At 48.3% G+C, this 24840-nt stretch overlaps 2 protein-coding genes across 8 annotated transcripts in view; both read right to left on the bottom strand.

The window, feature by feature from the left end:
• LOC129384461 (uncharacterized) overlaps window positions 1-24840 on the bottom strand; it is a 209746-nt gene that overhangs the window by 109179 nt on the left and 75727 nt on the right. The gene's annotated exons all lie outside the window — the stretch shown is intronic.
• On the bottom strand, window positions 547-3298 carry LOC126529562 (putative nuclease HARBI1). Its single transcript, XM_050177090.3, has 3 exons — window positions 2766-3298; window positions 2548-2689; window positions 547-2083 (listed from the first exon to the last, which is right to left on the bottom strand). The coding sequence occupies exons 1-3, from the start codon at window positions 3219-3221 to the stop codon at window positions 1587-1589; spliced, it is 1095 nt and encodes a 364-aa protein (XP_050033047.3). The 5' UTR covers window positions 3222-3298; the 3' UTR covers window positions 547-1586.

The following is a 24840-nucleotide window of genomic DNA, read 5'->3' as shown; positions in this document are numbered from 1 at the left end:
GACACACTTGTTATGGAAATAGGGCGGTAGTTACTCGGTGATGATCGGCTTCCTTTCTTGAAGACTGGGATGACCTTGCCCACCTGCCAGTCATGTGGAATTGAAGCGCTGTTAAGTGATTCCTGGAATATGAGTGATAAAAACAGGCTACACACATGTTTAGTATTTTTTAGAACTTTGGCATTGATACCGTCTACTGCTGTAGATGACGAGTTCTTCAATGATTCAATTACTTTGACAATGCCGATGGGATCGAATGTGATATTTTGCATGAGCGGATATGCGAAGTATGGTGGATTGGGCAAGCCATCAAGTAATTCATTAGTAAAAACTGAACTAAATGTTATGTTAAGAAGATCCGCAGCCTCAGTCTCGGGGGTCGGAAGCCCGGAGTTATTGATAAGTGATATCTCATTCCGCTGATTAGGATTAATAGTTTTCCAAAATCGCTTCGGGTTATATTGTAGCATAGCTGGTAACGTGGTAGAAAGAAACTTGTGTTTAGCTTGAGAGGTTAACTTGTCATATTCCTTCTCGACTGCGTAATACTTCTGCCATGTGCAAGAAGAATTAGATCGTTTGGCTGATCGAAACAACCGTTTTTTCTTATTATTTAGTCGTTTGAGGGATACATTAAACCATGGTGATGTTGTTCTTTCTGTTATTGTAATGGTGGGGATGTAAAGACGTATAAGGCGATGCATCTCTGCTTTGAAAAGCAGCCAGTTCGACTCGAGAGAATTTAGTTGAAAGTTAGCGACGAACGTATCGAAGTACTCAGATAATTCTCGGTTCATGCTGACATAGTCCCCTTTATCATAGAGTGTAAGTGTTTTCCGATTTTTTTGTTTCTTTAGTACGTTGCAACGAAACGAAATATGTACTGTCAGGTGGTCGCTCAAACCGCGCAATAAGGTGACAGGGGTAAAGTTATCAGGGTGAGTCGTTAATACAAGATCTAAAACGTTGGACGAGTGAGCAGTGACGCGTGTTGAGTCAGTGACGAGCTGCGTTAAGCCGAATGTTATACACGTGTTTAAGAAGCCACTAGCGGGGCTGCTTTTAGATAATGTAGAGGCAGGATCGGACCAATCAATAGTTGGAAAATTAAAATCGCCAAACAGAAGGACAGGACTGTTAGGATATGTTTTTGTCAACGTATTTAAGGCTTCATGAAGTGAAGGCGTGAAAGAACTGTCGGTACTAGGAGACCGATAGCAAATACCAATCAGAATGTGCGGGTGTGTAGCAGTGCATCGAATCCAAATCATTTCCAGTTGTGAAGAGAGGTTTACAAGTGAACAATGTAGGTTACGCTAAGTGGCGATTAATACACCCCCACCGCGTGAGTTATCAGGTCTATCTTTCCGAAAAATGTCAAAATGCGAGAGGTAAGGGAGAATTTCGGTATCATCGATTGATGTGTTAAGCCATGTTTCTGTTAGTAGTAAGACATCGCAAGAAGATGAGCCTATTAGACTGCACAGTGCATCACGCTTGGGAACAACACTTCGAATGTTAGCGAGCAGGAATGATAAAGGCTGACTATTCTGTGGTTGCGGTGTACATTTTGGTCTCAATGATGGCTAAAGGTGTTGCTGCTGTCGGTGCTGCTGTCGACGCAGCCGCCTTCGCACCCTTTTCAGGTAGTGCTGGTGCTGCTGCCGTGTCGTGCCAAATGAGCTAATAACGTTATCCCGGGCAGCACAGCCTCTCAGGTACATCATGCGTGATGCCCTCACTCGGGGAACTCTCTGTGGGGAGGGGTTGCCACTTTCATTGTCACTGCTGCTGTTGCTGCTGTCATCACTAACATCACCCAACAACACGTCACCTTCATCAAGACACAAGTTGTGCAACACTGCACATGCTGCAACGATGTTGGCAGCGCGGTCTGGCTCGTAGTGGAGGGCGCGGTACCGCTGAAGGCAGCGGAAGCGGCTCTTCAAAAGCCCAATGCACCGCTCCACTACGGACCGCATGGCAGCATGTGCAGTGTTGTACCTGCCTTCTGCAGTGTGTATGGGAGGGTGGCCTGTGACTGGGGTCAGGAGCCATGGTTCCAGGGGGTAGCCGCTGTCACCTGCAGGATCACAAAACGGTGTGAAATCTGCACAAAGTTTAGTAGGCGAAGCATGGGTCATGTAAAATGCACCTACTACAGAGAGACTGTAATAAAGGAATATACAGGCTGAGCACCTGACGCATCTGTGATCACAGATAACAATAGCTGGGACATAGTAGCATCCCTATTTGCAGCAAGGCAGCTCTTTGTGTAGTCTTTATTCACAAGTGACTGCCAGTGTAAAAAAGAATGTGACAACGCGTGCACTGTGCACTCGCATTAATAATTAGTTTAAAGTAGAACGCAGGTGTGTTGTCACTTTGTTTTGTGCAGATACCATTGGAAAATTTCTACATGTCGCCTATACTTAATAACCTGACTATGACATAAGGGGTTCGGGCTACAATATTCTCCTACGGCGCGAGCACACTTTGCTGCATGCTGCCAGAATTGCAACTGTACAAAATTTTCCCGCTGCTCACCGAGGAGGTGTTCGCCGGCCTTGGCAATATGCCCCTCCAGGAACCGACGACGCAACCACGTAGTTCTCCAGACGTGGGCGTCGTGGTCTGACCCCGGTCGCAAAGGGTCGACGGCGAGGATCCGCATGCCTGCGTCGCAGATCTGACGAGAGCGCGCACAGCAGCATAAGCCACGCGTTGCTATGACGGGCAAATTAGACAACAATTAAGATACTTACGAACATTGTGTTGAGGGCGTAGTAGCCTTTGCGGCACATGAATGCCGCCTTCTGCTCGCCCTTCGGTGCGATGATGGCTATAAGGCTGCCGTCCACGCATCCGATGACGCCGGGAATGGAGCCGCGTCGAAGGAACCCTTCCTTCACGGCCGCCTTCTCCTCCGACGTCCTCGGGAAATGGACCCACTTGTTGCGGGCCCCGGCGTGAACGATTGCCTCCGCCACGCGTCGCACACACTTGCTGACCGCAGGCTGGGTCACGCCGATCGTCTCCTCGCTCCCTACCGAGGCTTGAAAGCTGCCCGTTGCGAAGAATCGCAACGCGCTTAGCACTTGCCGTTCCACCGACAGCGCTGAAGTTCTCACGCCTCCGAGTTCCTCCGCCACTTCGTCGCACAGCCACCGCACAGTTTCTTTCTTCAGGCGAAAGTGCCGCCGAAACTGATCGTCTGGCATGTCAAACGCATCCTCGGGCTCCCTCCTCCCGCGCCCGGACTGACGAGCCGCCGCCGCCGCCGCCGACGCAATCACGAAGGCCGCCATTTTTTTCTATTCCAAACGGAACGGGGCACTCACCGGTTATTCCACGAATTTGCCGGGTTTGTTCGGCATAATTTAGCATAATGAGTGCGTAAACGTCACTTTGACGTAGCAGGTTTTGTGCATTCCTGACGTCGCTTGACAGGCAGGAAAAATGGGCGCGGCCTCAAAAAATTCGACCAATGAGCGAGCGGTGTCGGCCATGTTGGAATAGAAACAGAACGGAATAGTTTTACGTTATACCGACCTAGGGCTCATCGACGTTACCGATACGGCAGGCCGCCGCGCGCTGTTCGCGGGCCGCCGTTCGACGGCGGCTTTCCTCGCGAACGGCGAGATTTACTTGCCGTAGATAGGATGTGAGCATATGATGTTACCGGGACCCATTTGCGTCGCATCCGTACAGTGAAGTAGCGACCGAGGAGGAGTGGTCGTTCTGGCAACGTCGGCAGCCTTACCGCCGCTCATCGCTCGGCGGCGCCGATATCGTCGCTAGGCCTTTTCCGGTTCACGTCGAAGCGAAGGCTTATGGCGCTTCGGAATGAATCACCGACGCTCACAAGCCGCAATATTTCATACCGTTGCTGTCGCTCTTCGCAATAATTATACACAATGCAGAAAATACGCTAATATTAGCGGCGCCGTCGGCAGGGATGCGAGCACAGCCGCGCCCGTCGTCTGCCGTCGGGAGCCGTGCAATGCAGCTGAGCTGGACAGGTATCCGCGCTCGCGTTCGTGTTTAACGTTTGACAGTGGATATTGTTTTGTGTAAAGAGATGCGAACATTTAAGAGAACAACGCAGGGGAACTGGCTCAACCTACACTAGGCTACAAATGCGAGTTTTGAGCTTAGTTGTTTTCAGTGAGTTAGGAAATCCAAACTACTAAGGCACAGTCAATGCATGTTGACTGTGAGTAACACACCTGCCCGGTTTAGTAGTGCCAGCTTTTCTAGCTGACTTCTCTCCTTTTGCCGTTGTTCGTACATCTGTTTGTTTTATTATGTGGGAAAATGCGACATGCATGCCGTGCTCTAAACTACATAAATAAATTTCGGGCAGTGGTTTATGTCATCTTTAATTTCTTTTCATAGATGGCATTGCCAGCTGATGAGCTCCAAGTAACAGCACCTCACATTTACTGCGCTCCTGACAAGACATGTATTTTTGCTGGCAGCCAAGCCGAATTCATCACTGTCTCCACGTCTGGAATACAACGGGCATTTATTTTTTGCCTTTTGGCATATTATGTTAAGAACCTAGAATATCCATTTGCATTTTACCAAATACTTGCTCTCGTGCAAAAAGTTGTGCTGCCAGGAGACAAGCTAGTGAAAGGCCTGCTTTCTACCCGTCTGAAACGTCTCTTTGCGCTCCTAAGCAGTAAAAATGTAATCTAGGGAGTAGTGCTGTTCGCGCTGCTTTCCATGTTTTTCACCAACTCTGACGTGAAAGAAAAAAACAGCATAGTGTGGAATTTACTTCAATGCGGTTGGCTAGCTCCAAAGGTGCGAGAGGCTTACACCATAAGCAGCTGTTTTTTGACGTCATACATTGTTTACTTATACAAGCAGTGCATTTACTTGCTCTAGTCATCTGTTCCTCTCCCTTGTGGTGAAGGCTGGTTAATTTTATTTCTTTTGTGTATTCATAGGCCTCAGACTTTCTTATAAACATAGCTTAAGCATTTAATTCACCCACGTAGATGGTTGTTTTGCAAAATGTAATGCACTCTATTTGCCCTTTGCTCAGTGAGCAGATCGGTATATATCTCTGTGCTGTGCAGAAATCTAGTATTGCAGTTATTAAGTAGCATCAATTCTGATGTTTGTCATTTCACACAGTTGGGCTTCAATGACTGTATATGGGAGGCCTCATGGATGGTATTTTTGTATCAGACCTTGTTGAACAAAAAAAACTTGTAATAAAGAATTTCGTACCTGAGAGTACTTCAACTTATTTTTCGGGAACATTCACAGAATATTAAACGGAACAGCTTATTACAAAGGCTAGGTGCATAGTTAGGAAGTGAAATAATGACATTGCCTTCAACTACATTAAAACAACTCATTGTCACAATATTATTGCCAGCAGCGCTTTGCAGTATGCTTTTGCTCACCCAGCTGAACTAAATTATTGTGGCCAACCTACAATACTCATGCATATGTTGCTTCCCCGAGTGTTTTTCTTCATTGAGTGTACTTCAAGTAATTTTGTGCCTTTGGAAGATGGATTTTTAATAAATAGTGGCTTTTCTGCACAAGTATGTAATACTCTAGGAACTGAAGGTATCTTTGGCTTCCACATATTTTAGAGGGACATTAACTTAGAGGCAGTATATGTTAGAAAGTTACAGCTGAGTTATATTAGCAGTCAAGCAGGAACTGTCCCCCAAAGGCTGTGTTAAATTTAGGGGTTTCTTCGGCTATTCATTCAGATGTCTTTATTGTGATTGCGCTGTATTGTTATAGCTAACCTATAAAATCTATCATGGCGTCATGATTCAAAATGTTCTGCATCTCGAATGGGGCCAACATTGTGATGCCTGTCAGATGCCTCTGATTTCTTTTCGCCACAGATTGTCATGTAGAAGTTTGAATTATGGGACTGAAAGAAAAATGTTTGGGTCGATACCAATCCGAGCAAATTACATCCTCTCTTTAAAGCTTTAATGAAATGCATTGACAGTGAAAGTCTCTTCTTTTATAGTCCCACAATTTAAACACCAGCATAACTATAATCTGAGGTGAGAAGATAGCGAGCTGGCAGGGATGACAATATCGCCCCAATTCGAGATGGCAATATCTTGTAGTGGAACAGTGCAAATTTTCTAGTTTGGCTATAAAAATAGAATGCAATCAAGAAGAAAATATCCGTATAAGTTACTGAAGTAACCCCTAAATTTAACACATCCTTTAGAGGTTACATTTGCTTTTAGAAAATAAAGGACTACAGTGTAACCTCTAAAGCTGCATATTTTTCAAGGGTAACAATGTACCTTTTATTTTATATTGCTTACAATGTACCCTATATTTTGTATTAGTTACAATGTAACTTATAATATATTACTTACAATGTACCTTATAAATGCGAATTTGTGCACCTATACTAAGGGTTACCCAGCTAAGGGTGTACCGCCGATGCCCATACCGCGAGATGGGCCTTCGAGGATTTGCCGTCAACGCCCCGTGTCTGATGCAAGGTGAACGACCACGTGACATAGGCGACTACTGCGTCCCTTTCAAAAAATGAAGCGCCAACAGTGACGGCACATGAATACTTTGTTTAGCGCAAAACAATAGGCACAAGAAAGACGACAGGACAAGGCGCTATCGATCATGGCAATGGCAACTCGCCCAAATCAAAGTTTTCCTATCCTGACGACATATCCAGAAACGCCGCCATATTGATGAAGCCAGGAAGCAACGAATACGCCGAGAAGAAAACATCTGAAGACGCGGAGTTCCATTCACAGCTCTACACGACGCAGCCGTGATTCCATGCCAAGATCAAACTGCAAAGCACGGCAAAGAACCATCGACTTCTATGTGCTTCTTGCGGCCACGCAGTCGCCTCTTTAGTGGACACAGGAGCGGACTACTCCGTCATGAGTGGACCCATCGCCTCCCAGTTGAAGAAAGTTACGACTGCATGGTAAGACCACAAATTCGGACCACTCAAGGACACCCAATAACGCCGGCAGGAATCGGTATGGTAAGAATTACCGTTCATGACAGGACCTACCCCGCCACCTTCGTTATCCTCCAACAGTGTTCACGAGACGTTCTTCTCGGCATGGAGTTCTTGAACCAACACGGCGCAACCATGGACATGAAGTCGAAGTCGATAACGCTATCCCAAGACCAAGCGATACAACCGTCACCATGCCTTGAGTGTGCTTGAGATGAGCATCCCACCTCACTTCAGCATTGTCATTTCCGTAGGTACCGAAACAATCGCAGACGTAGTAGGCGTCATTGAGGGCAGCCAACGTCTACTGCTCGACCATGAAATTTTCGTCGCATAAGGGATCGCTCGACTGCATAGAGACTGCATAGAGTTCGAACTCATCAACAAAGGCGCAGCGATCGCATACCTCCAGGAAATTGTGGAAACGAGCAACGCATTTGAACTCTTGGATTCTACCGCATCTACCTCGACGACCATAGCTTCCGGACCAGTCTTCGACATAATCCCAGCCTCTCCATGAGTAAGCAACAACAGTGTCGAAAGTCTTCGACGACACAAAGACTGCTTTTCGACGTCAACGAGGATTCGGCAAACACCAGTTGCGAAGCATCGCATAATAACGAAAAATGCGCTCGACCACTCCGCCAGAGCCATTTTCGAGTGTCGACGCAAGAACGAGAAAGTATAAGGCAACAAGTTGACGAAATGCTGCGCAACGACATCATCCAGCCGTCGAAACGTCCGTGGGTGTCTCCTCTGGTCTTGGTGAAGAAGATGGATGTAACTCTGCACTTCTGCGTCGATTATCGCCGCTTGAACGAAATAACGCAGGACGCGTACCTCTTCCCACGGATATACAACGCATGTTCAGTTTGTCTATCCCACAATTTAGAAGAAGATTCAGTAAAGCAAGTCTGAGCAAAACTTGATTTTAGTAGAAAAAAAAACAGGAATGTGTTAATGAATTGGTTCCTAAATATATTAAAATATAAACTTACATTTCCGGCAATAACAACTAGTCAGAACAGTGAATAGAACAAATGAAATACAACCTCGTAAAATGAATGGTGTGAAAATACTGATACGGAAGAGCCATCGCAGTAAGGCTTCACTGAAAAGCAGGATGACGGGTTCCCGATTCATATAGGGTCACAATCGTGGCCACCGTTGGTCTACGTGTAAATACATTGTAAATAGCCTTGCGCATCAGCCACATGTAGCAATATTGGTGGAGGTGGATGCTCCCCGTACCCGTCATGGAGCATCGTAACGGTCGCAAGGACGACAATGCAACTTCGGCGGAACTTCGTCTACACAAACTTCAACGCCTGAAACCGCGACCAACGTCACAATCCCCCCCCCCCCTCTCTCGGCATGCCGGCGTTTTCACCGGAGAAGTCAGTCCCGATGTTGATGACTGGCTCCGCTTATACGAGCGTGTCAGCACCAGTCACAGGTGGAATCTACTATGCTCGCAAACGTTCTTTTCTTCCTCGACGGCACTCCACGGGCATAGTTACAGACTCACAAACAGGAGATCGCGAGCTGGGATTTTTCTCAAACCGAAGCTTTGCGACCTTTTTGGCAATCCGTTTGGTCGCCAACTCAATGCAAAGGAGGTCCTTGCCACAAACTTACAGACGTCGACCGAGTCCTACGCGTCGCACATTCTCGACGTAAGGCCCCTTGTAGCAGGGACGGCCCAAACAGGTCGGAGCATGATAAGGTCAGTCACGGCATCAAATACACTGCGGACGACGCCTTCAATGTACTGGTATTTAACAACGTCACCAGCATCGATCCTCAAGCAATGCCGCCGTCTCGAGGGTGCTTAAAGCTGTAGAGTATCCCAACACATTACGCGCCTTCAATATAGAGCTGCTGCGTCATCTTGTCACGGCTTCTTCCAACAGCCCTTAGGATGTGACAAATTAAGGCGCGTCATTCATCGTGAGGTCGAAGCAGCATAACCGGCGGCCACTTTATTTCCGTCATCAGATCCTTCTACGGCGACAATCTCCTTTATACAGGCTGCCGCCCGCCAAGAATGGTCAAACGTCGGCCTTCACTCCATTCGTCCTGTGCGTTCTCTTTATTCACTGATGTTCCCCACATCGCTCCTCTTACCACTCTTACGGACAACGCAACCTGTCCGAATGGCACACCACTGCCGACACAATATGTTTTAACTGCCGACACACCGGGAATATTGCTCGCCACAGCCGCTGCCGCTGGACTTCTCCTACACACCATTCTTCTACCCACCACCTTCGTCCCTCAAGTTCGTCCTTTTCATTCGCTCCCTCTGTATCCAACCCGGTGCTCTGAAATATCTCGAAATGCATGCCAGACCATAATAAATTTTCCCGTTTCCTTCACCCATTTACGCAGCCTGAGGTACAGTCAGCTTACCTTTCACTTAAAAATAGCGAAAGCGGCGATATTCAAGGCATGCGGATTTATCCAATAAGTGTGTACTCGACATTCTTTGTCCATATCTCTCCTATATATTTAAGACGTCTTTGGGGAGCGCTATCTTTCCTAGGAGGATGCAGACAGCAAAAGTTTCGGTGCTGTTTAAGAAAGGCGACGTAAGCGGCATAAAATATTACAGACCTATTTCCACATTACCTGTATATTGCAAAAGGTTGGAGCAAGTATGGCAAAAAAGTGCCACACGGCTGTGAGCGGCACGAAGGACGCCGGCAGGAAGATGCAACAGCGTAGGCTTAGCCAGTCGCACCAGGATGCCGTCGGCCTCGGCCTTGAGCCCGAGCCCCACTGCAGTAGCGCAGGCGACCCCCGGCAGCGGAGCTCAGCACGGCGCACTTCTTCTTCCTTACAACTTCACCCCTCGCTGAAGACGGAGCCACACAGGAAGCCTAAGGCGTCGTGAGGACCAACGGCTCGTGATACGGCTTGAGACGATGTATGTGCAGAGTTTCGCGGCCACGGCGACGCAGGTCCGTAGGGGGGTGTCAGACGTTCAACGACGTAGTTAACCGGAGAAGTTTACTGTAGAGCCCAATAGTGTCCATGGCATAGGGATACAAACTTGGAGGAGACACCTGCTGTCGGAGTAGGAGGCACCCACAACCTAACGAGGGCGTCAGTCGAAAACTGGTGGTGGGGGCGCCCGTCGTCATGACGAAATTTCTGTAGCGCTTGTTCTTGCGTTGTAAGGGAGGGAGCTAGTTGCCGACATTCTTATGCATACCGGGCGGCTTCGGAAAGCGGCGTACTCTCTGAGAAGTTGGGACGGTAAGTAAGAATAGTGTCAATAGGAAATGATGGTTCGCGGCCATATAGAAGAAGGGAGAAAAACCCGTCGCTTATTCGGGTACCGTATTGTAGGCGTACGTGGCATAGAGAAGGATGAAGTCCCAGTTGGTGTGGTTGAAGGCGAAATACATCGAAAGAATGTCGCCTAGAGTTCGGTTAGAACCCTATGTCAATCCGTTTGTTTGCAGGTGATATGTGGTGCTACAGCGATGAATAACGCCGCATTAAGCGAGAAGTTCTTGAATGACTTCGGCGAGAAAGACGCAGCCTCGGTCGCTCAGGAGTTCGCGGGGAGCGCCGTGACGTAGAACGAAGCTTGGAAGGAGGAAGGAGGCAACGTCACGAGCAGTCGCGGCTGGTAGAGCGGCCGTTTCTGCATACCTCGTGAGGTAGTCTATAGCTACATTGACCGAGCGATTGCCAGCAGCTGTGTATGGCAGAGGTCCGTATAGGTCTATCCCAACTCGGTCAAAGGGTCGCGAAGGGCATGGCAAAGGTTGCATTGGTCCAGAAGGGCGGCAAGGATCAGGCTTCCGGCGTTGACATTCTGCGCTAGAGCAAATGTACATACTTTTGCACAAATGTGTACATACCACGCCAGCAAAACCTATGACGTAGTCCGGTGTAGGTCTTGAAGAGACCAGCGTGTGCGCACTGAGGGTCGGCGTGGAAAGCGGCGTACGGGGGTGCGCCCCTCTGTCAAGCCTGTCATAGGCTTTTTGGGTGCAGCCCTAACATCCTTGATGTTGAAATAAAAGTATTTGTATATGTAGTTAGACCAGTGCGGAGCTGCGGGGGTATTACAAGCAGCCATTTGCGGCCGTCGAAACAATAGTTACGGCGATAGACGGTTCCGTCGCTGAAGGCAAAGTGCGAAGCTTGCCGGCGTAACGCTCGGGATGGTGTGCGTGTAGGTGAACCAGCGATGTAATCTATCAAAGATGAAATCCAGGAGTCCTTGCGCTGCTCCAAAGCCATGTCGACAGAGGCGAATGGGGGAAGTGGGTCGTGTAGGACGGAGACACTGACAATGTCGGCTTGGACAGGCGAGCGCGAAAGAGTATCGGCATCGGCGTGCTTCTTGTCTGAGCGGTAGACAACACGGATATTGTACTCTTGGAGCCTCAGTGCCCACCGGGCTAGGCGGCCGCAGGGATCCTTGAGAGACGGCAACCAGCAAAGTGCATAGTGATCGCTAACGACATCGAAGGACCGGTCGTACAGGTATGGACGAAATTTTGTGATGGCCCAGATGATCGCTAGACATTCTTTTTCCATGACTGAATAGTTCGCTTCAGCTTTCGTGAGAGTGCAGCTCGCGTAAGCAACAGCATATTCTTGGCAGCCGGGCTTTCGCAAAGCGAGCACAGCGCCAAGACCAACACCGCTAGCATCCGCATGGATTTCCCTGGGAGCAGTTGGATTGAAATGGCGCAGTATCGGTGGTGTTGTGAGCAGGCGACCTCGCGTCGCGAAGGCATCATCGCAAGCCGGGGACCACGCGGAAAGAGTGGGGTCTCCCCGAAGAAGCTCTGTCAGAGGTGCCATTATCGAAGCGAAATTTCGAATTAAGCGGCGGAAGTTCGAGCAGAGGCCAATGACACTGTGCAACTCTTTTAGAGACATTGGCCTCTGGAATTCTTTAACATCACGGAGCTTAGTGGCATCAGTGAGAACGCCATGCTTCGACATGACATGTCCGAGAATTGTCTGCAGGCGTGCCCCAAAGTTACATTTTTTTAGGTGTAGTTGGAGGCCAGCGTCACTGAGACAGCTTAAAACCTGCTCCAAGCGACGAAGGTAAGTAGGAAAATCTGGTGCAAACCCTACTACATCATCCAAATAACATTAGTATGTATTCCATTTGAGGCCTCGAAGAATAGTGTCCATCATCTGCTCAAAAGTCGCGGCCACGTTGTAAAGTCCGAATGGCATCCCACGAAATTCCTATAAGTCATCTGGTGTGATGAAAGCAGCTTTAGGCTTATTCTCTGCAGCCGTAGGCACCGGCCACAAGCCAGAGCGTTTTTTGAAGGAGGAAAAGAACTCTACACCTTGTAAGCAGTCTAGGGCGTCGTCAATCCGCGGTAATGGATAAACATCCTTTCGGGTTATTTTGTTTAGGCGACGGTAATCCACGCAAAAGCAGATCGAGCCATTCTTCTTTATAACTAAAGCAACTGGCGATACCCATGGGCTGTCGGACGGTTCAATGACACCACGATTTAGCATGTCACCTACTTGCTCATCAATGACGCGTCATTCTGTCGACGATACGCGCTATGGTCGTTGCCGTAGCGGTGAGTGAGAACCGGTGTCAATCCGGTGACATACAGTCGTCGTTCGGCCCAGAGAAGTGTTAGGGCTGCCAAAAGCAGGGCGAAATTTCGCAAGGAGGCGGAGAAGGTCATGGCGTTGCTGGGGCCTTAAGGCGTTGTCGGCGACGTGGCTGAAAACGTGTTCAGGCTATGTGGCACTTACGGGACTACAGTAGAGCGTGTTGACCTCTGACGATCCAAGAGGAAGTTCCAACGTGTTAACGATGTCGTAAGGCTCCACAGTGCCGAGACATTCACCGCGAAGCAATGTAATCGGGAATTGTAAGTGGTTGTATACGGGAAGGTGAGTCGCACTAACTTGAAGGCCAAGCAGAGCAGTTGGGAGTGGTGAGAGGTTGCGATGAACGAAAGCAGTGGAAGGTGTGAAGAGTACGGTAGAGTCAGAGGCAACGGAACAGGATACAGGTGCAAGAACGGATGCGTGCGGAGGTATTTGGATGTCGTCAGCGAGGGGCAGCTTGGTGCAGGAAAGCGAAATGTCATCAGATATGACATTGCCAAGCGAAGAGAAGGCGACTTCTGCACGTGAACAATCAATGGCAGCTTGGTGACAGGAGAGAAAATCCCAACCTTAAATAATATCGTGGGAACAGTGGGGAAGAACGACGAACTCGACTGTGTAGACCACTCCTTGAACTTCAAGTCTGGCGGTGCACGCAGTCACCGGCTGAACGTTCTGGGCTGTGGCCGTGCGGAGTAAAGGACAGAAGAAAGGCGTCGTGGCTTTTCGAATTGACCGGCATAGTCTTTCGGCAGTCACAGATATGGCGTCACCTGTGTCCACCTGTGTCGATGAGGGCAAGCGCAGAGGCACCTTATGGGGGCGAAATGCGAGAACACCCATGTACTTAGATTTAGGTGCACGTTAAAGAACCCCAGGTGGTAGAAATTGCCGGAGTCCTCCACTACGGCACGCCTCATAATCAGAAAGTGGTTTTGGTACGTAAAACCCCATCATTTTTTACAGAGACACCTTCAACAGCGACATCAATAACGTTGGGCGGCGAAAGAAGAGGGCTTGAGCGTTGCGGCATGACGCAGTTCTTGCCTCGGGATCTGCGCCACTTTGTTTTCCGTGTAAGCGGTAGAGGGACGTCGGCGCATCGGGGAGAACGAGCGACGACGAGGAGAAGGAGAATGGCGGTCAGAAACTGTGCGAAGGCTTGCGCAGGGAAGGGGTAAATCGCGGTATGGAGCGTAAGACAACGGATGGTCGTACGCGGCTATATGTGGGTCGCCACGTGGATGCAGTGGACGGCGGTGGCACAGGCGTGCAACGTGTCCGGGAATACCGTAGGAATAGCAGATAAGCCGATTGTCCGCTGTGCGCCAGGGATGAATTACTCGATGGACTGGAGGTAATGGCGGCGTGGAGGTAAAAACAGGACTAGGCATCGTAGGCGGCGCCCGGAAGGTCGGTGGTCGTGGTCGTGCGACGGCGTCGGCGTAAGTCAATCATGCGGTGAGTTGAGGCGCCCGTTCCAGAGGAAGGGCCTCGGACACTAGTTCTTCTATAACGTGTGGTAGGGTCGGACTAAGGGACGAACTTTAATCCGGCGGGTCGGAGATGAGAGAGTGCTGGTGAGCAACTTCTTCACGGACCAAAGCCTTGATCTGCGAGAGGAGGGTGGAATCTCGAAAAGGAGAGGTCAAGCCGGACAACGATTCCTGATTGGGAACAGGACGGCGGGTGAGGAGGCGTTGACGGCGGAGCTCGTCACAGCTTTGGCACAGTTCAATAACTTGGGCAACAGTAGAGGGGCTCTTTGGAATAAGCATCTGAAACACGTTCTCGTCGATACCCTGCATTATATACTTGATTTTATTGTCCTCAGTCATGGATGCATCGACGCGTTTGCAGAGATCGATGACATCTTCGATGTAGCTGGTAAAGGTTTCACCAGGTTGCTGAGAGCGCACTGCAGACGCTGTTTTGTACGAAGCTTTTGAACAGCAGGGCGGCAAAAGACCTCGCTGAACTTTGTCTTGAACACCATCCAGCTTGGGACTTCGCTTTCGCGGTTCCAAAACCACAAGTGGGCAATTCCTGTGAAGTAAAAAAGGATGGTGGTCAATTTCGTGATGTCATCCCATTTGTTGTTCAGACTGACGCGTTCGTATGATGAGATTCATTCATCAGCGTCGTGGTCGTGAGTGCCACTGAAGATGGGAGGGTCCCGATGACGGAGTGTGCCGGGGCTACGGAAGACTGGGGTGGTGGTAAGGTCGGCGTGCTTTCGGTGGTCATGATGGCAGGGAGAGTCCGGCTGCGCAATTCCAGGATTGCAGGAGACCCAGCAAACCTCTACCAATTATGGCAAAGAAGTCCGACACTGCTTTGAACGACACGAAAGACGCCGACAGGAAGACGCAACAGCGTAGCCTTAGCTAGTCACACCAGGAACAGCGTCTAACCCGAGCCCCACTCCCGTAGCGCTGGCGATCCTGCTCCGCAGCTCTGCATGGCGCACTTCTTCCTTACACAAGTAATACATATGCAAGTGTCTATTTTTTTTCGGTAAGAAATATCTGATCTCTAAAGCTAAATTTGGATTCGCGAAACGCATGTCAACTGCATTAGCCCTACTTCAACGAAAAGGATGCATTCTATGACAGCTTGAACTTGAACTGAACTTTATTTTGTATCTATACAACGTACAGATGACAGGGGCACAGACAAAAAGCAATAAAATCGGCTTGACTAGGTCTGTGTCTCTTATTGGTTTCCTGGGCATCACGTAGCAATGCGTGCATAAATACAAGATGAATAGATGTATTGAAAAAACAATTTAAATATGAAAAATGTGTGGATAAATGGGACTATTTACACAAAGTTACTTTCCCACTGCGGTGAAAAATTTACATGAGTGCAGAAAATGTAATTTTCATACAAGTTACGAAAAACAGCAACAGGAAAACAACAAAATGCCGACAACGTGAATCACTTTTCATTTACTGGTAACATTCACAGAAATACAAAACTAAATAAGTCACTGTGCAATCAAAGCTTAGAATGCGTGTACATCAGAACAAAACACAAAGAAAAGCACCAAGCATTCACGTGAATGCCAATATGAGTGGCTAGTATGGGCACCTAATGGAAATGATAATAAGTATGGCGATTAATGAAGATATTTAAGTAGAGATGGTAGTTCATGGCGCAGCATTTGACTCAGTTCTTGAGTGCGGAATATGCAAAGTTTCTCTGTGACGTTTACTGAAACTGTATGTATTTGATGTTAGCCTTGACAAGTGCTCGTAAAAATTAGTGCTACCTTTTCTTTCTGTTAAAAAGCGTTTTAGCAAAACTGTATTGTAGACTGATTTTATCGGTGCTATATCTAGTTTACAAAAAATAGGATCAGTATGCGCATCGAATGAAGAGTTTGAAATTCCATGGATGGCTTTCCTTTGCAATAAATATAGAATGTTGATGTTATTGCTAGTTGTGTTGCCCTATACGAGGTGACAATTGTTAACATGAGATAAAAAAAGAGAATTATAACGTAGGAGCTTCACTCTTAATGGTAAATGAACGCGTAATCTTATTAGTATTCCAACAACTCGTGCAAGTTTGTTAGCAATAATGTTAACCTGGTCATTCCACAACATATTCTCTTGGAATATGACACCTAAGCTTTTAACCGATGGTACTACGTCTATGAAAGAAGTACCTATTCAATACCATGCCTTTTCTTTTTTGGCTGAAAAAGCACGCCTTTTGTTTTGGTAGTATTAATAGTTAATGAGTTGAATCAACTCCACTTCTTTATTTGTGTTAGTGTATCATTAGCAACACATAGCAATTCTTTCACGTCCTTAGAAGTTATGAATAAACTAGTGTCGTCGGCGTAGATAACAAATTGTGCGCCGCTATTGATATTAGTTATGTCATTTATATACAGGTTAAACAACAGTGGTCCTAGTATGCTTCCTTGAGGAACTCCAGCGAATATTGGCAAATTTTTTTAACAGTTGTTCCCTACGACAACGGTCTGATACCTTTACTGCAAATAACTTCTAATTAAGTTCAGGAAAGTTCCTCTAAAGCCATAAATGTCAAGTTTTGTTAGTAGAGCGTTGTGATTAAGGGTGTCAAAAGCCTTCGAAAAATCAATAAAGACACCGAGATTAACTAAATTGTGTTCAAAGCCTCGCAAAATTATCTTTTTTTGCATCGGTAAAGCTATTTCTGTTGAACGACCTTTTCTAAACCCATACTGGTAATCTGTAATCACATTGTGCTTTTTACAAAAAGAGGTTACTCTTGTGTTAATCAATTTCTCGAGACATTTAGAAAAAATAGGCAGGATCGATATTGGCCCCTAGTTTGAGAGCTCGTTTCTGTCGCCAGATTTGAAAAGTGCTGTTACCTTCGCTATTTGCATGCGCCGAGGAAATATACAATTCGCCAATGAAAGATTGTGCACGTGCTCTAAGACAGGGCAGATTAGGTCTAGAACATGCTTAGCTGGGCGAATCTGCGAATCATCGATATCGCAACTTTTGCTATTTCGAAGGCTGAGAATCGTGCTGTAGATTTCATGAGTGTTATTGGCCTTAGATATGCACTTTCGACGACTTTTGATTTTATGTATTCTGTGCAACGAGGATCGTAGGAACTATTCACCAGCGATACAAAGTGATTGTTAAAAGCGTCAGCCAATGCCGTGCCTGATGTCGGCTGATTATTTATTTCTAACTCTGCTGCATTCAATGGCTGACTGTTTACACGAAGAAAACTGTTTAGTTTTTTCCAGGTGATATCGGTTCGCATTATCGTTTCTTCATTAAATAATTTCTCGAAATATTGCGCTTTTGCTGCCTTTAAGTAGCATTAACTTTATTTCGGAATTTTTGAACTCTGCTAAATCTGTTCCATCCCTTGTGCCTAGGAATTGCTTTGAAAGAACATCTTTTTTGTTCGATCAACTTCAACGTACGGTCAGTAATCCAAGGTTTCCTTGCTTTTTTGGCTTTTTTGTTTCGTGTTTAAATAAACTTTCTGTTAGCGCTCTGAAAAAAGGATATAAACAATTCGTACGCATTGTCACAGTCTTTTTCGTTATACACGTCTTGCCAGTTTATGCGCAATATTTCGTTGCGAAATTTCTCAAATGTGAATGGGTTAATATCCTGAAATGGGAAGTGTTGATCTTTAGAAAGACGCGAGCGCAACAGAGGTGAATTAACAAGTAGAAAGACAGGCAAGTGGTCACTGACGTGAGCAGTGATGACGCCTGATTTAATGTTGTGTGTGTCAAAATTCGTAATGAAAACATCGAGTTTTGGCAGTCACCTTGAATACGAGTAGGAGCAGTAATTGTATTAATGCAAGCATTTGATTCAAGTACCCGCAATGTTTCTCTGCGAATAGGGCTATCGTGTAGCATCTTAATATTGTGAGCATTAAATTACCCCTTCATCTTCTTCATCTGTATATATTCATTATCATGGCCAGCGTCATCTTCTTCAGCGCGCGACCGGCGCAATAAACCGTTGAGGCTTAACAGCTGTCTCGCAAGTGGTGGAGGCTGCTTTCAATCCCTTCGTCCTCTACGCCTTCGAGTTTCCCTGGAGCTTCGTTCAGGCCGCCGCTTGCTCCACTGTTCCGCCAGGAAGCCCCAAGAAGATCCTCCAGGAACCTCCGGCATCACCGTCTCGGCCTCACCGGCCGTTCCTTCATGGACAGTCAGCACGCGGCAGCGCGATCCCACCATGATAGCTGGCCTTCGTAGTGGCGACGTTGATGACTGGCTGGACAATTATGACCGCGTGAGTGAGTCTAACCGGTGAGATGACATGCACAAGTTTCGCAATGTCGCATTCTACCTCACTGACGTTGCCAGGATTTGGTTCCTCAACCACGAGAGCACCTTGCCTGACTGGGCTGCACTCGAACACCAGCTTCACCAGATTTTTGGCGCTCCCAACGTCCGCTCTGAGGTCGCCAAGAAAAAGTTTGATGGACGCACGCAACTTCCCGGGGAAACATACACATCTTATACCGAGGACGTCCTCGCCCTTTGTCGCCGTGTTGACGCCACCATGACGGAATCTGAGCCTGTTCGTCACATCCTAAACGGCATTGCTCACGTCGCGTTCAACGCACTGGCGATCAAGAATCCTAATACCGTTGACGATGTGATCGCGACTTGCCAACACCTGGACGGACCGCAGTCCATCCGTTTACAACCTGTCGCCGGTGACGCGCCTCCTTCGTCGGATACCGACCTGCGTATGCTGATTCAGACTCTTATACGTGAAGAGCTCCAAGCGTGTGGCCTGCTCAGTCCTCCCGTTCTTCAGCCTCAGCCTTCGGTTCATGGCCTGCGCGACATCAAAGAGGAGCTATCCTCCATGACCTGCGCTGCGAGCTGTGGCCCTCCTTCGCCATCCACCTCGTATGCTCAGGTTGCGGCTATGCAACCAGCGTTCGTTCGGACAGCGCCTCCTGCTCCTGCTACTGCCCCCAATCATCTGACGACTCTACCACCCCGTCCGCCTGCCACAGAATTTTACACTACCGGGCCGGCCCCCCGCCCCACTTTTTATTATTGTGGTACTCGCGGTCACATATCGCGTTCTTGCCGAAGACTACAACAGGACGAACGCCGTGGCTACGATATTTACGAGAGAGACCCGTTGCTTCCTCCGAGTCCTTACTAAGGCCGGCTCTCCCCAAGCTCACTTTCTCCACCTCCCGAAGCGCCTCGCAACTACCGTCCACGGCGTCGTCGCTCGCCCTCCTCTCTCCGACGCTCGACATCACCCCTGCAACCGGCCACCCGCACTCCTGACTACCGATAGTAAAACTAAATGGTGCAGTTTTTGGAGGGAAAGCTGCATGACTCGCACAGACTACAATTCCTCCAGGGTGCCCGGCCAATACTTTATTCGTGTGCATAGAAGGTGTACCAGTCCTAGCATTGCTTGATACGGGAGCAGCTATTTCTATTATTCACGCCGGCTTGTGCGCTCGTCTACGCAAAGTTACTACATCTTACAGTGGAGCTCTTCTTCGAGGTGCAAATAATGTTGTGATTCGGCCAACGGCGCAGTGCACCGTTAGAGTATAGATCGACGGGATAGGCCACCATATCCAATTCGCAGTGTAGACTTTCTGTGCCCACATGCTAATACTAGGGTGGGACTTTCTCTCTTCGGTGTCTGCTTTCATCTCGTGCCGTCAACGCCTCGTTAATTTGACAGAGACCGACAATTCCGACGACGTGCACGAACCGCGTTTTCGCTTACAAACTGCTGGCGATTCTATGGTGCCCCCTGGTTGCGAACAACTCCTTGCAGTTAACTCTGACATCACCGATGGTGACGTTTTAGTTGTACCATCAGCTCGTTGCTTTTCCATAGGGATTGCTGTGGCACCCAGCCTTGTTCGCTTCACCAATGGCATGGCCACTTTGGCTGTACTCAACACAACCAATGAGGCAGTCCTGCTTTCTAAAGGCGCCGTTCTCATGTGCGTCTTGGACACTCAGCCTGTCTCTGCGCTTACCTCGACTACTGCTGTTTCACAACCACCCACAGCTATGCATCCGGTCCCTGCTTCTGATCTCGCTAGTACCATCGGCTCCGATCTAACGCCACACAGACGGGGGAGTTACAGGCGTTGTTATCCAAGCATAAAGACTGCTTCGACGTCCACTCTCCTCTTCTGGGACAGACTTCTGCGACGGCTCATCGCATACACACATATGGAACTACCATCGTGCGCCGGCGGCCATATCGCGTTTCTTCTGCTGTACGACAGGTCATCAATACCCACGTTGCCGACATGCTTACACGTAGCATAATACGCCCATCTTGAAGTCCTTGGTCGTCACCTGTCGTTTTGGTGAGTAAGAAAGACGGTTCAGTGCGATTTTGCATAGACTTCCGTGCCTTGAACTATATAACCCGCAAAGATGTATATCCACTGACCCGAATCAATGATGCGTTAGATTCATTACAAGGTGCGGAGTATTTCTCCAGCCTTGATCTACGCTCCGGATACTGGCAAATACCCATGCACGAAGCAGACAAGGAGAAAACCGCCTTTCCCACACCCGATGGACTTTGCGAATTTAACGTAATGCCTTTTGGCCTGTGTAATGCTCCCGCCACATTTGAGCGGATGATTGACACCGTACTACGGGGCCTAAAGTGGAAGATTTGCTTATTCTACCTTGACGACATCATCATATTTTCGTCGACCTTCCATCAGCACTTGCAGCGCCTCAACGAAGTCCTGACATGCCTCTCAGCTGCTAGCCTTAAGCTGAATACAAAAAAGTGCCACTTGGCCAGCAAAACCATTAAAGTGCTCAGACAGCTTGTCAGCAAGGAGGGCCTTCGACCCGACCTCGACAACATTACCACTGTCCTCCGCTTCCCCAGGCCTCAACGCGCCAAAGATTTGCGTAGCTTCCTTGGCCTAGCTTCGTATTTCAGGCGCTTCATACGCAACTTTGCCACCATTGCGGCGCCGCTCCATCAACTCCTTCCTTCTGGAGCTCCCTACGTATGGTCGGACGAATGCCGAACTGCTTTTGACGCCCTCAAGCGTGCCCTCACGTCCGAACCTGTGCTTTGTCATTTCGACAACACCGCGCCCACTCTTCTACATACTGACCCCAGCGGACACGGTATCGGCGCTGTTCTTCTGCAACGTCAGCGAAATTCTGAAGAACGTGTGGTTGCATACGCAAGTCGCAAGCTAACAGCTGCAGAGAAAAATTATACGATTACCGAGCAAGAGTGTCTTGCCGTTGTTGGGTCCGTCCGAAAATTTCCGCCTTATCTGCACGGCCGCCACTTTACGGTCGTTACTGATCACCACGCCTTGTGCAGGTTGGTGACGCTAAAGAATTTAACGGGACGTCTCGGCCGTTGGATACTCGGTTTACAAGAATACGACTTCGACGGCACCTACAAATCTGGAAAGAAAGACCAGGATGCCGATGCACTCTCTCGTTGTCCCCTACCACCGTCTTCAAACGCTGCCTGCTTACCACCTTCCGCGAGGAAACCGCAGGGCGCGTCGTTTGCATTCCCTTCGCTCGCTGCTCTCGACCGGCTCCCTTCCAGCCATTCTCATATGTTTGCCTCTAGCCAACGTAATGAGTCCTACTGCTACTCCGTTATGGAACGTATTCGCGGGTCATATCACACACCTTACGCTCGGCTCCGTCGGCAGCTGAAGAACTTCAAGATCGAAAATTCGCTATTATACCAGTACCTGTTTCATCCCGAAGGACACCGTTGGGTTCCTGTCGCTCCCCGATCACTTCGGCCCCAGATATTGGAGAAATTTCACGACGATCCCACTGCCGGTCAATTTGGTTTCCATAAAACCTACGAGGGAATTCGCAGCCGTTTCTCTTGGCCTGGACTTGCAACCAGCGTAGCGAAATACGTGGCTTCCTGTCCTCTCTGCCAACACCGCAAACGACTGACTTCACCTCCGGCTGGACTGCTCCAACCTGTCCCGTGTCCTGAAGCTCCTTTCAGAGTCGTTGGTATCAAGCTCTATGGGCCGTTACCCTTAACCACTGGCGGTAAACGATGGATCGTCACAGCTGTAGACCACTTGACACGGTACGCTGAAACAGCTGCACTATCTTCGGGGTGCGCAGAGGACATTGCAGCCTTTTTCTTGGAAGCCATCTTTTTACGGCACGGAGCCCCACGTGTCCTTCTGAGTGACCGCGGCAGGACCTTTCTCTCTAAACTTCTCGACCATGTTCTCCGTGCGTGCAATACCATCCATAAAACGACTTCCAGCTACCACCCTCAAACTAATGGTCTCACAGAGCGCTTTCATCACACGCTGTCCGACATGATATCTATGTACATCAACCTTGACCACACCAATTGGGATGTCATTCTACCATTCGTCATTTTCGCATACAACACGGCCGTCCAACGCACTACGGGCTACTCGCCCCTTTTTCCTCGTGTATGGTCGCCAACCGCTCACTATCCTCGACGCTTCTTTCTTCGGGGTCCCCGTGCCTACGTCCACATCAGTGTGTGAGCAGTTCCTTTCGCGCGTTGCCTGGTGTCGCCAACGTGCCCGCCTCAAAACCGACGCCAGTCAACAAGACCACAAAATTCGCTATGATGCATCTCACTGTGTCGTTTCCTTCCACCCTGGAGACGAAGTGTTGCTGTGGACCCCAGTTCACGCTCCTGGTTTTATCGGGCCCTACAATGTTCGGGAACCGACTTCACCAGTTAACTATCGTGCCACTCCAGTTGTTCCGCCTTTGAATGGCCGCTGCCGTTCCACAGAGATTGTGCATGTTTCGCGTTTAAAACCTTTCATATGGCGTTTCCCGCCTTAACCAGTGGCCAGTTTGGCCGCTTCCACGCGCGAGGGATATTCTGTGAGCATTACATTACCCCTTCATCTTCTTCATCTGTATATATTCATTATCATGGCCAGCGTCATCTTCGTCATCGCGTGACCGGTGCAATAAACCGTTGAGGCTTAACAGTTGTTTCGCAATATTAATATCGCCACCCAAAACTAAACTGTAGTCGTTATCGTTAACCCAGGATAGCAGGTTGTCGATGTATTTAAGAAAATTAACCACATTCCCTCCCGGTGAGCGATATACCACAGAAAAAATTCTGCGACCATGAAGAACAGTCAAAATTTCAAAGCCAGCACTTAAAGTCTTTCAACAATTCGCAATGCAAGTTAGTCCTAGTAAGCAACAGAACATCGCCGCCTTTTTTATTGCAGCGATTCAGATAACGAGAGACATAGTCTGATATTTGCAGTACTTCTTCGTTGCGATTCCATGTTTCGCACAGAATGACAATTTCAAATAAAAAACCAAAAGAAGACAGCAATGCATTGAGATCATCGTCCTTATTGCGTGCAGATTGCATGTTTAAAATGTAAAAAGGACGTGCACTTATTTCTCTTAGAAAATATGTTACCAACGTCGGTTAGTGTGAATAGTCGTTCAGCCATCTTTAACTGCTGCAGTAAGGACGATGTCCAACGCGCACTTGGAAGCGCTTACTCCATTTTATCAAGCTTTTGAACTGCAGACATGCGTAGTGCCCGTGACGAGTCAGTTTCCCACGTGAAAATTTTGCCATCCCGAGTCCACGCGTACTTCCACTGTTTGTCTTCCTTTCGCGCAACAACTTGCCCAAGAAGCTTCTTGAGTGTTGGGCACCTGTGCTCATTTACGAAAATGGAAGCATGACCAGATTTACCGAGATCAGTGGCCGATACAAGCTTTTTTCGCGCTTTTCAATGAGCCCATCACGCTTTGAACGCTAACAAAACTGAACGACAATATTCGGACAGCCACCGTCTTTCCGCGGCACACGGTGGCAAACATCGACGTCTGCGTCACAGAAAGGCTCATTGACCAGGCTGCAGAGCTTCGCTACTGCTGCAAAAAGATTTTCATTTTCGGTTAATGGCACACCTTTAATTTCAACGTTTCTGTTTCATGAGTACTGTTCCTGGGTTGTCACCCTCTCCTCAAGGCCAGACACTTGTCCTTCAAGTTCCTGACATTTGGCTGTCAAAGCAGTGTTTTCCTTTTTTAAGGAAGCGTTTTCTTTCCCAATTGCAGCACACCATGTCGTCATTGCACCAAACTGGGTGGTGAAGAAATCAATAGAATGCTTCATATCTTTGAATTCCTTTCGGAGTTCTTTTTCCATAGCGCTTCGCATGTCACGCATTTCTTGCCTAATGTCTTTTAGGAACCTGGTTAGTTCAGGCATCACTCTAGTACCGGACATTTACACTTCACGTTTGGCAGCAGCGACGAGTAAGTAAGAAAAGGAAACATACAAGATTCCGCCAAACATGTGTGTAGGACGATCAAATTTAGTAAATACGTTGGCTCCGCCGCCATTGCTGCCAAAGTGCCGGTCGGGTAAAAGATGCAGGTCCTTTATAGCCAGGGGCAGTGCCAGTCGAAGGTCAGGGGGCGCTGATTTCATTGAGAAAGCTACGTCAGCCGCAAGTGCGTATGCCACCCAACCGAAGACGGAATGATGTGGCAAAACGGGAACACTCCCGCGCAGACGCAGCAGTGAAGTCCGCAAGTGGCAGTCGACGCCATTGCGCCTCGAGGCAGGCAAAACCTGTGTGTAGGACGATCAAAGTAAGTAAATATGTTGGCTCCGCTGCTACTGCTGCCAATGTGTCGGTCGGGTAGAAGATGCAGGTTCTTTATAGCCAGGGGC

Source organism: Dermacentor andersoni, chromosome 9 (assembly GCF_023375885.2).
Source record: "Dermacentor andersoni chromosome 9, qqDerAnde1_hic_scaffold, whole genome shotgun sequence".
Classification (NCBI taxonomy): domain Eukaryota; kingdom Metazoa; phylum Arthropoda; class Arachnida; order Ixodida; family Ixodidae; genus Dermacentor; species Dermacentor andersoni.
This window is presented reverse-complemented; position numbering and strand designations above follow the sequence as displayed.

What these genes read in the sequence shown, in the direction of transcription:
- LOC126529562 (XM_050177090.3), bottom strand. Translation starts at nt 3,221, where the DNA reads ATGCCAGACGATCAGTTTCGGCGGCACTTTCGCCTGAAGAAAGAAACT. An exon ending in ACGCCCTCAACACAATGTTC is followed by an intron (nt 2,690 to 2,765) that starts GTAAGTATCTTA and finishes CGCTCTCGTCAG; the next exon opens with ATCTGCGACGCAGGCATGCG. An exon ending in GGCCGGCGAACACCTCCTCG is followed by an intron (nt 2,084 to 2,547) that starts GTGAGCAGCGGG and finishes GTGATCCTGCAG; the next exon opens with GTGACAGCGGCTACCCCCTG.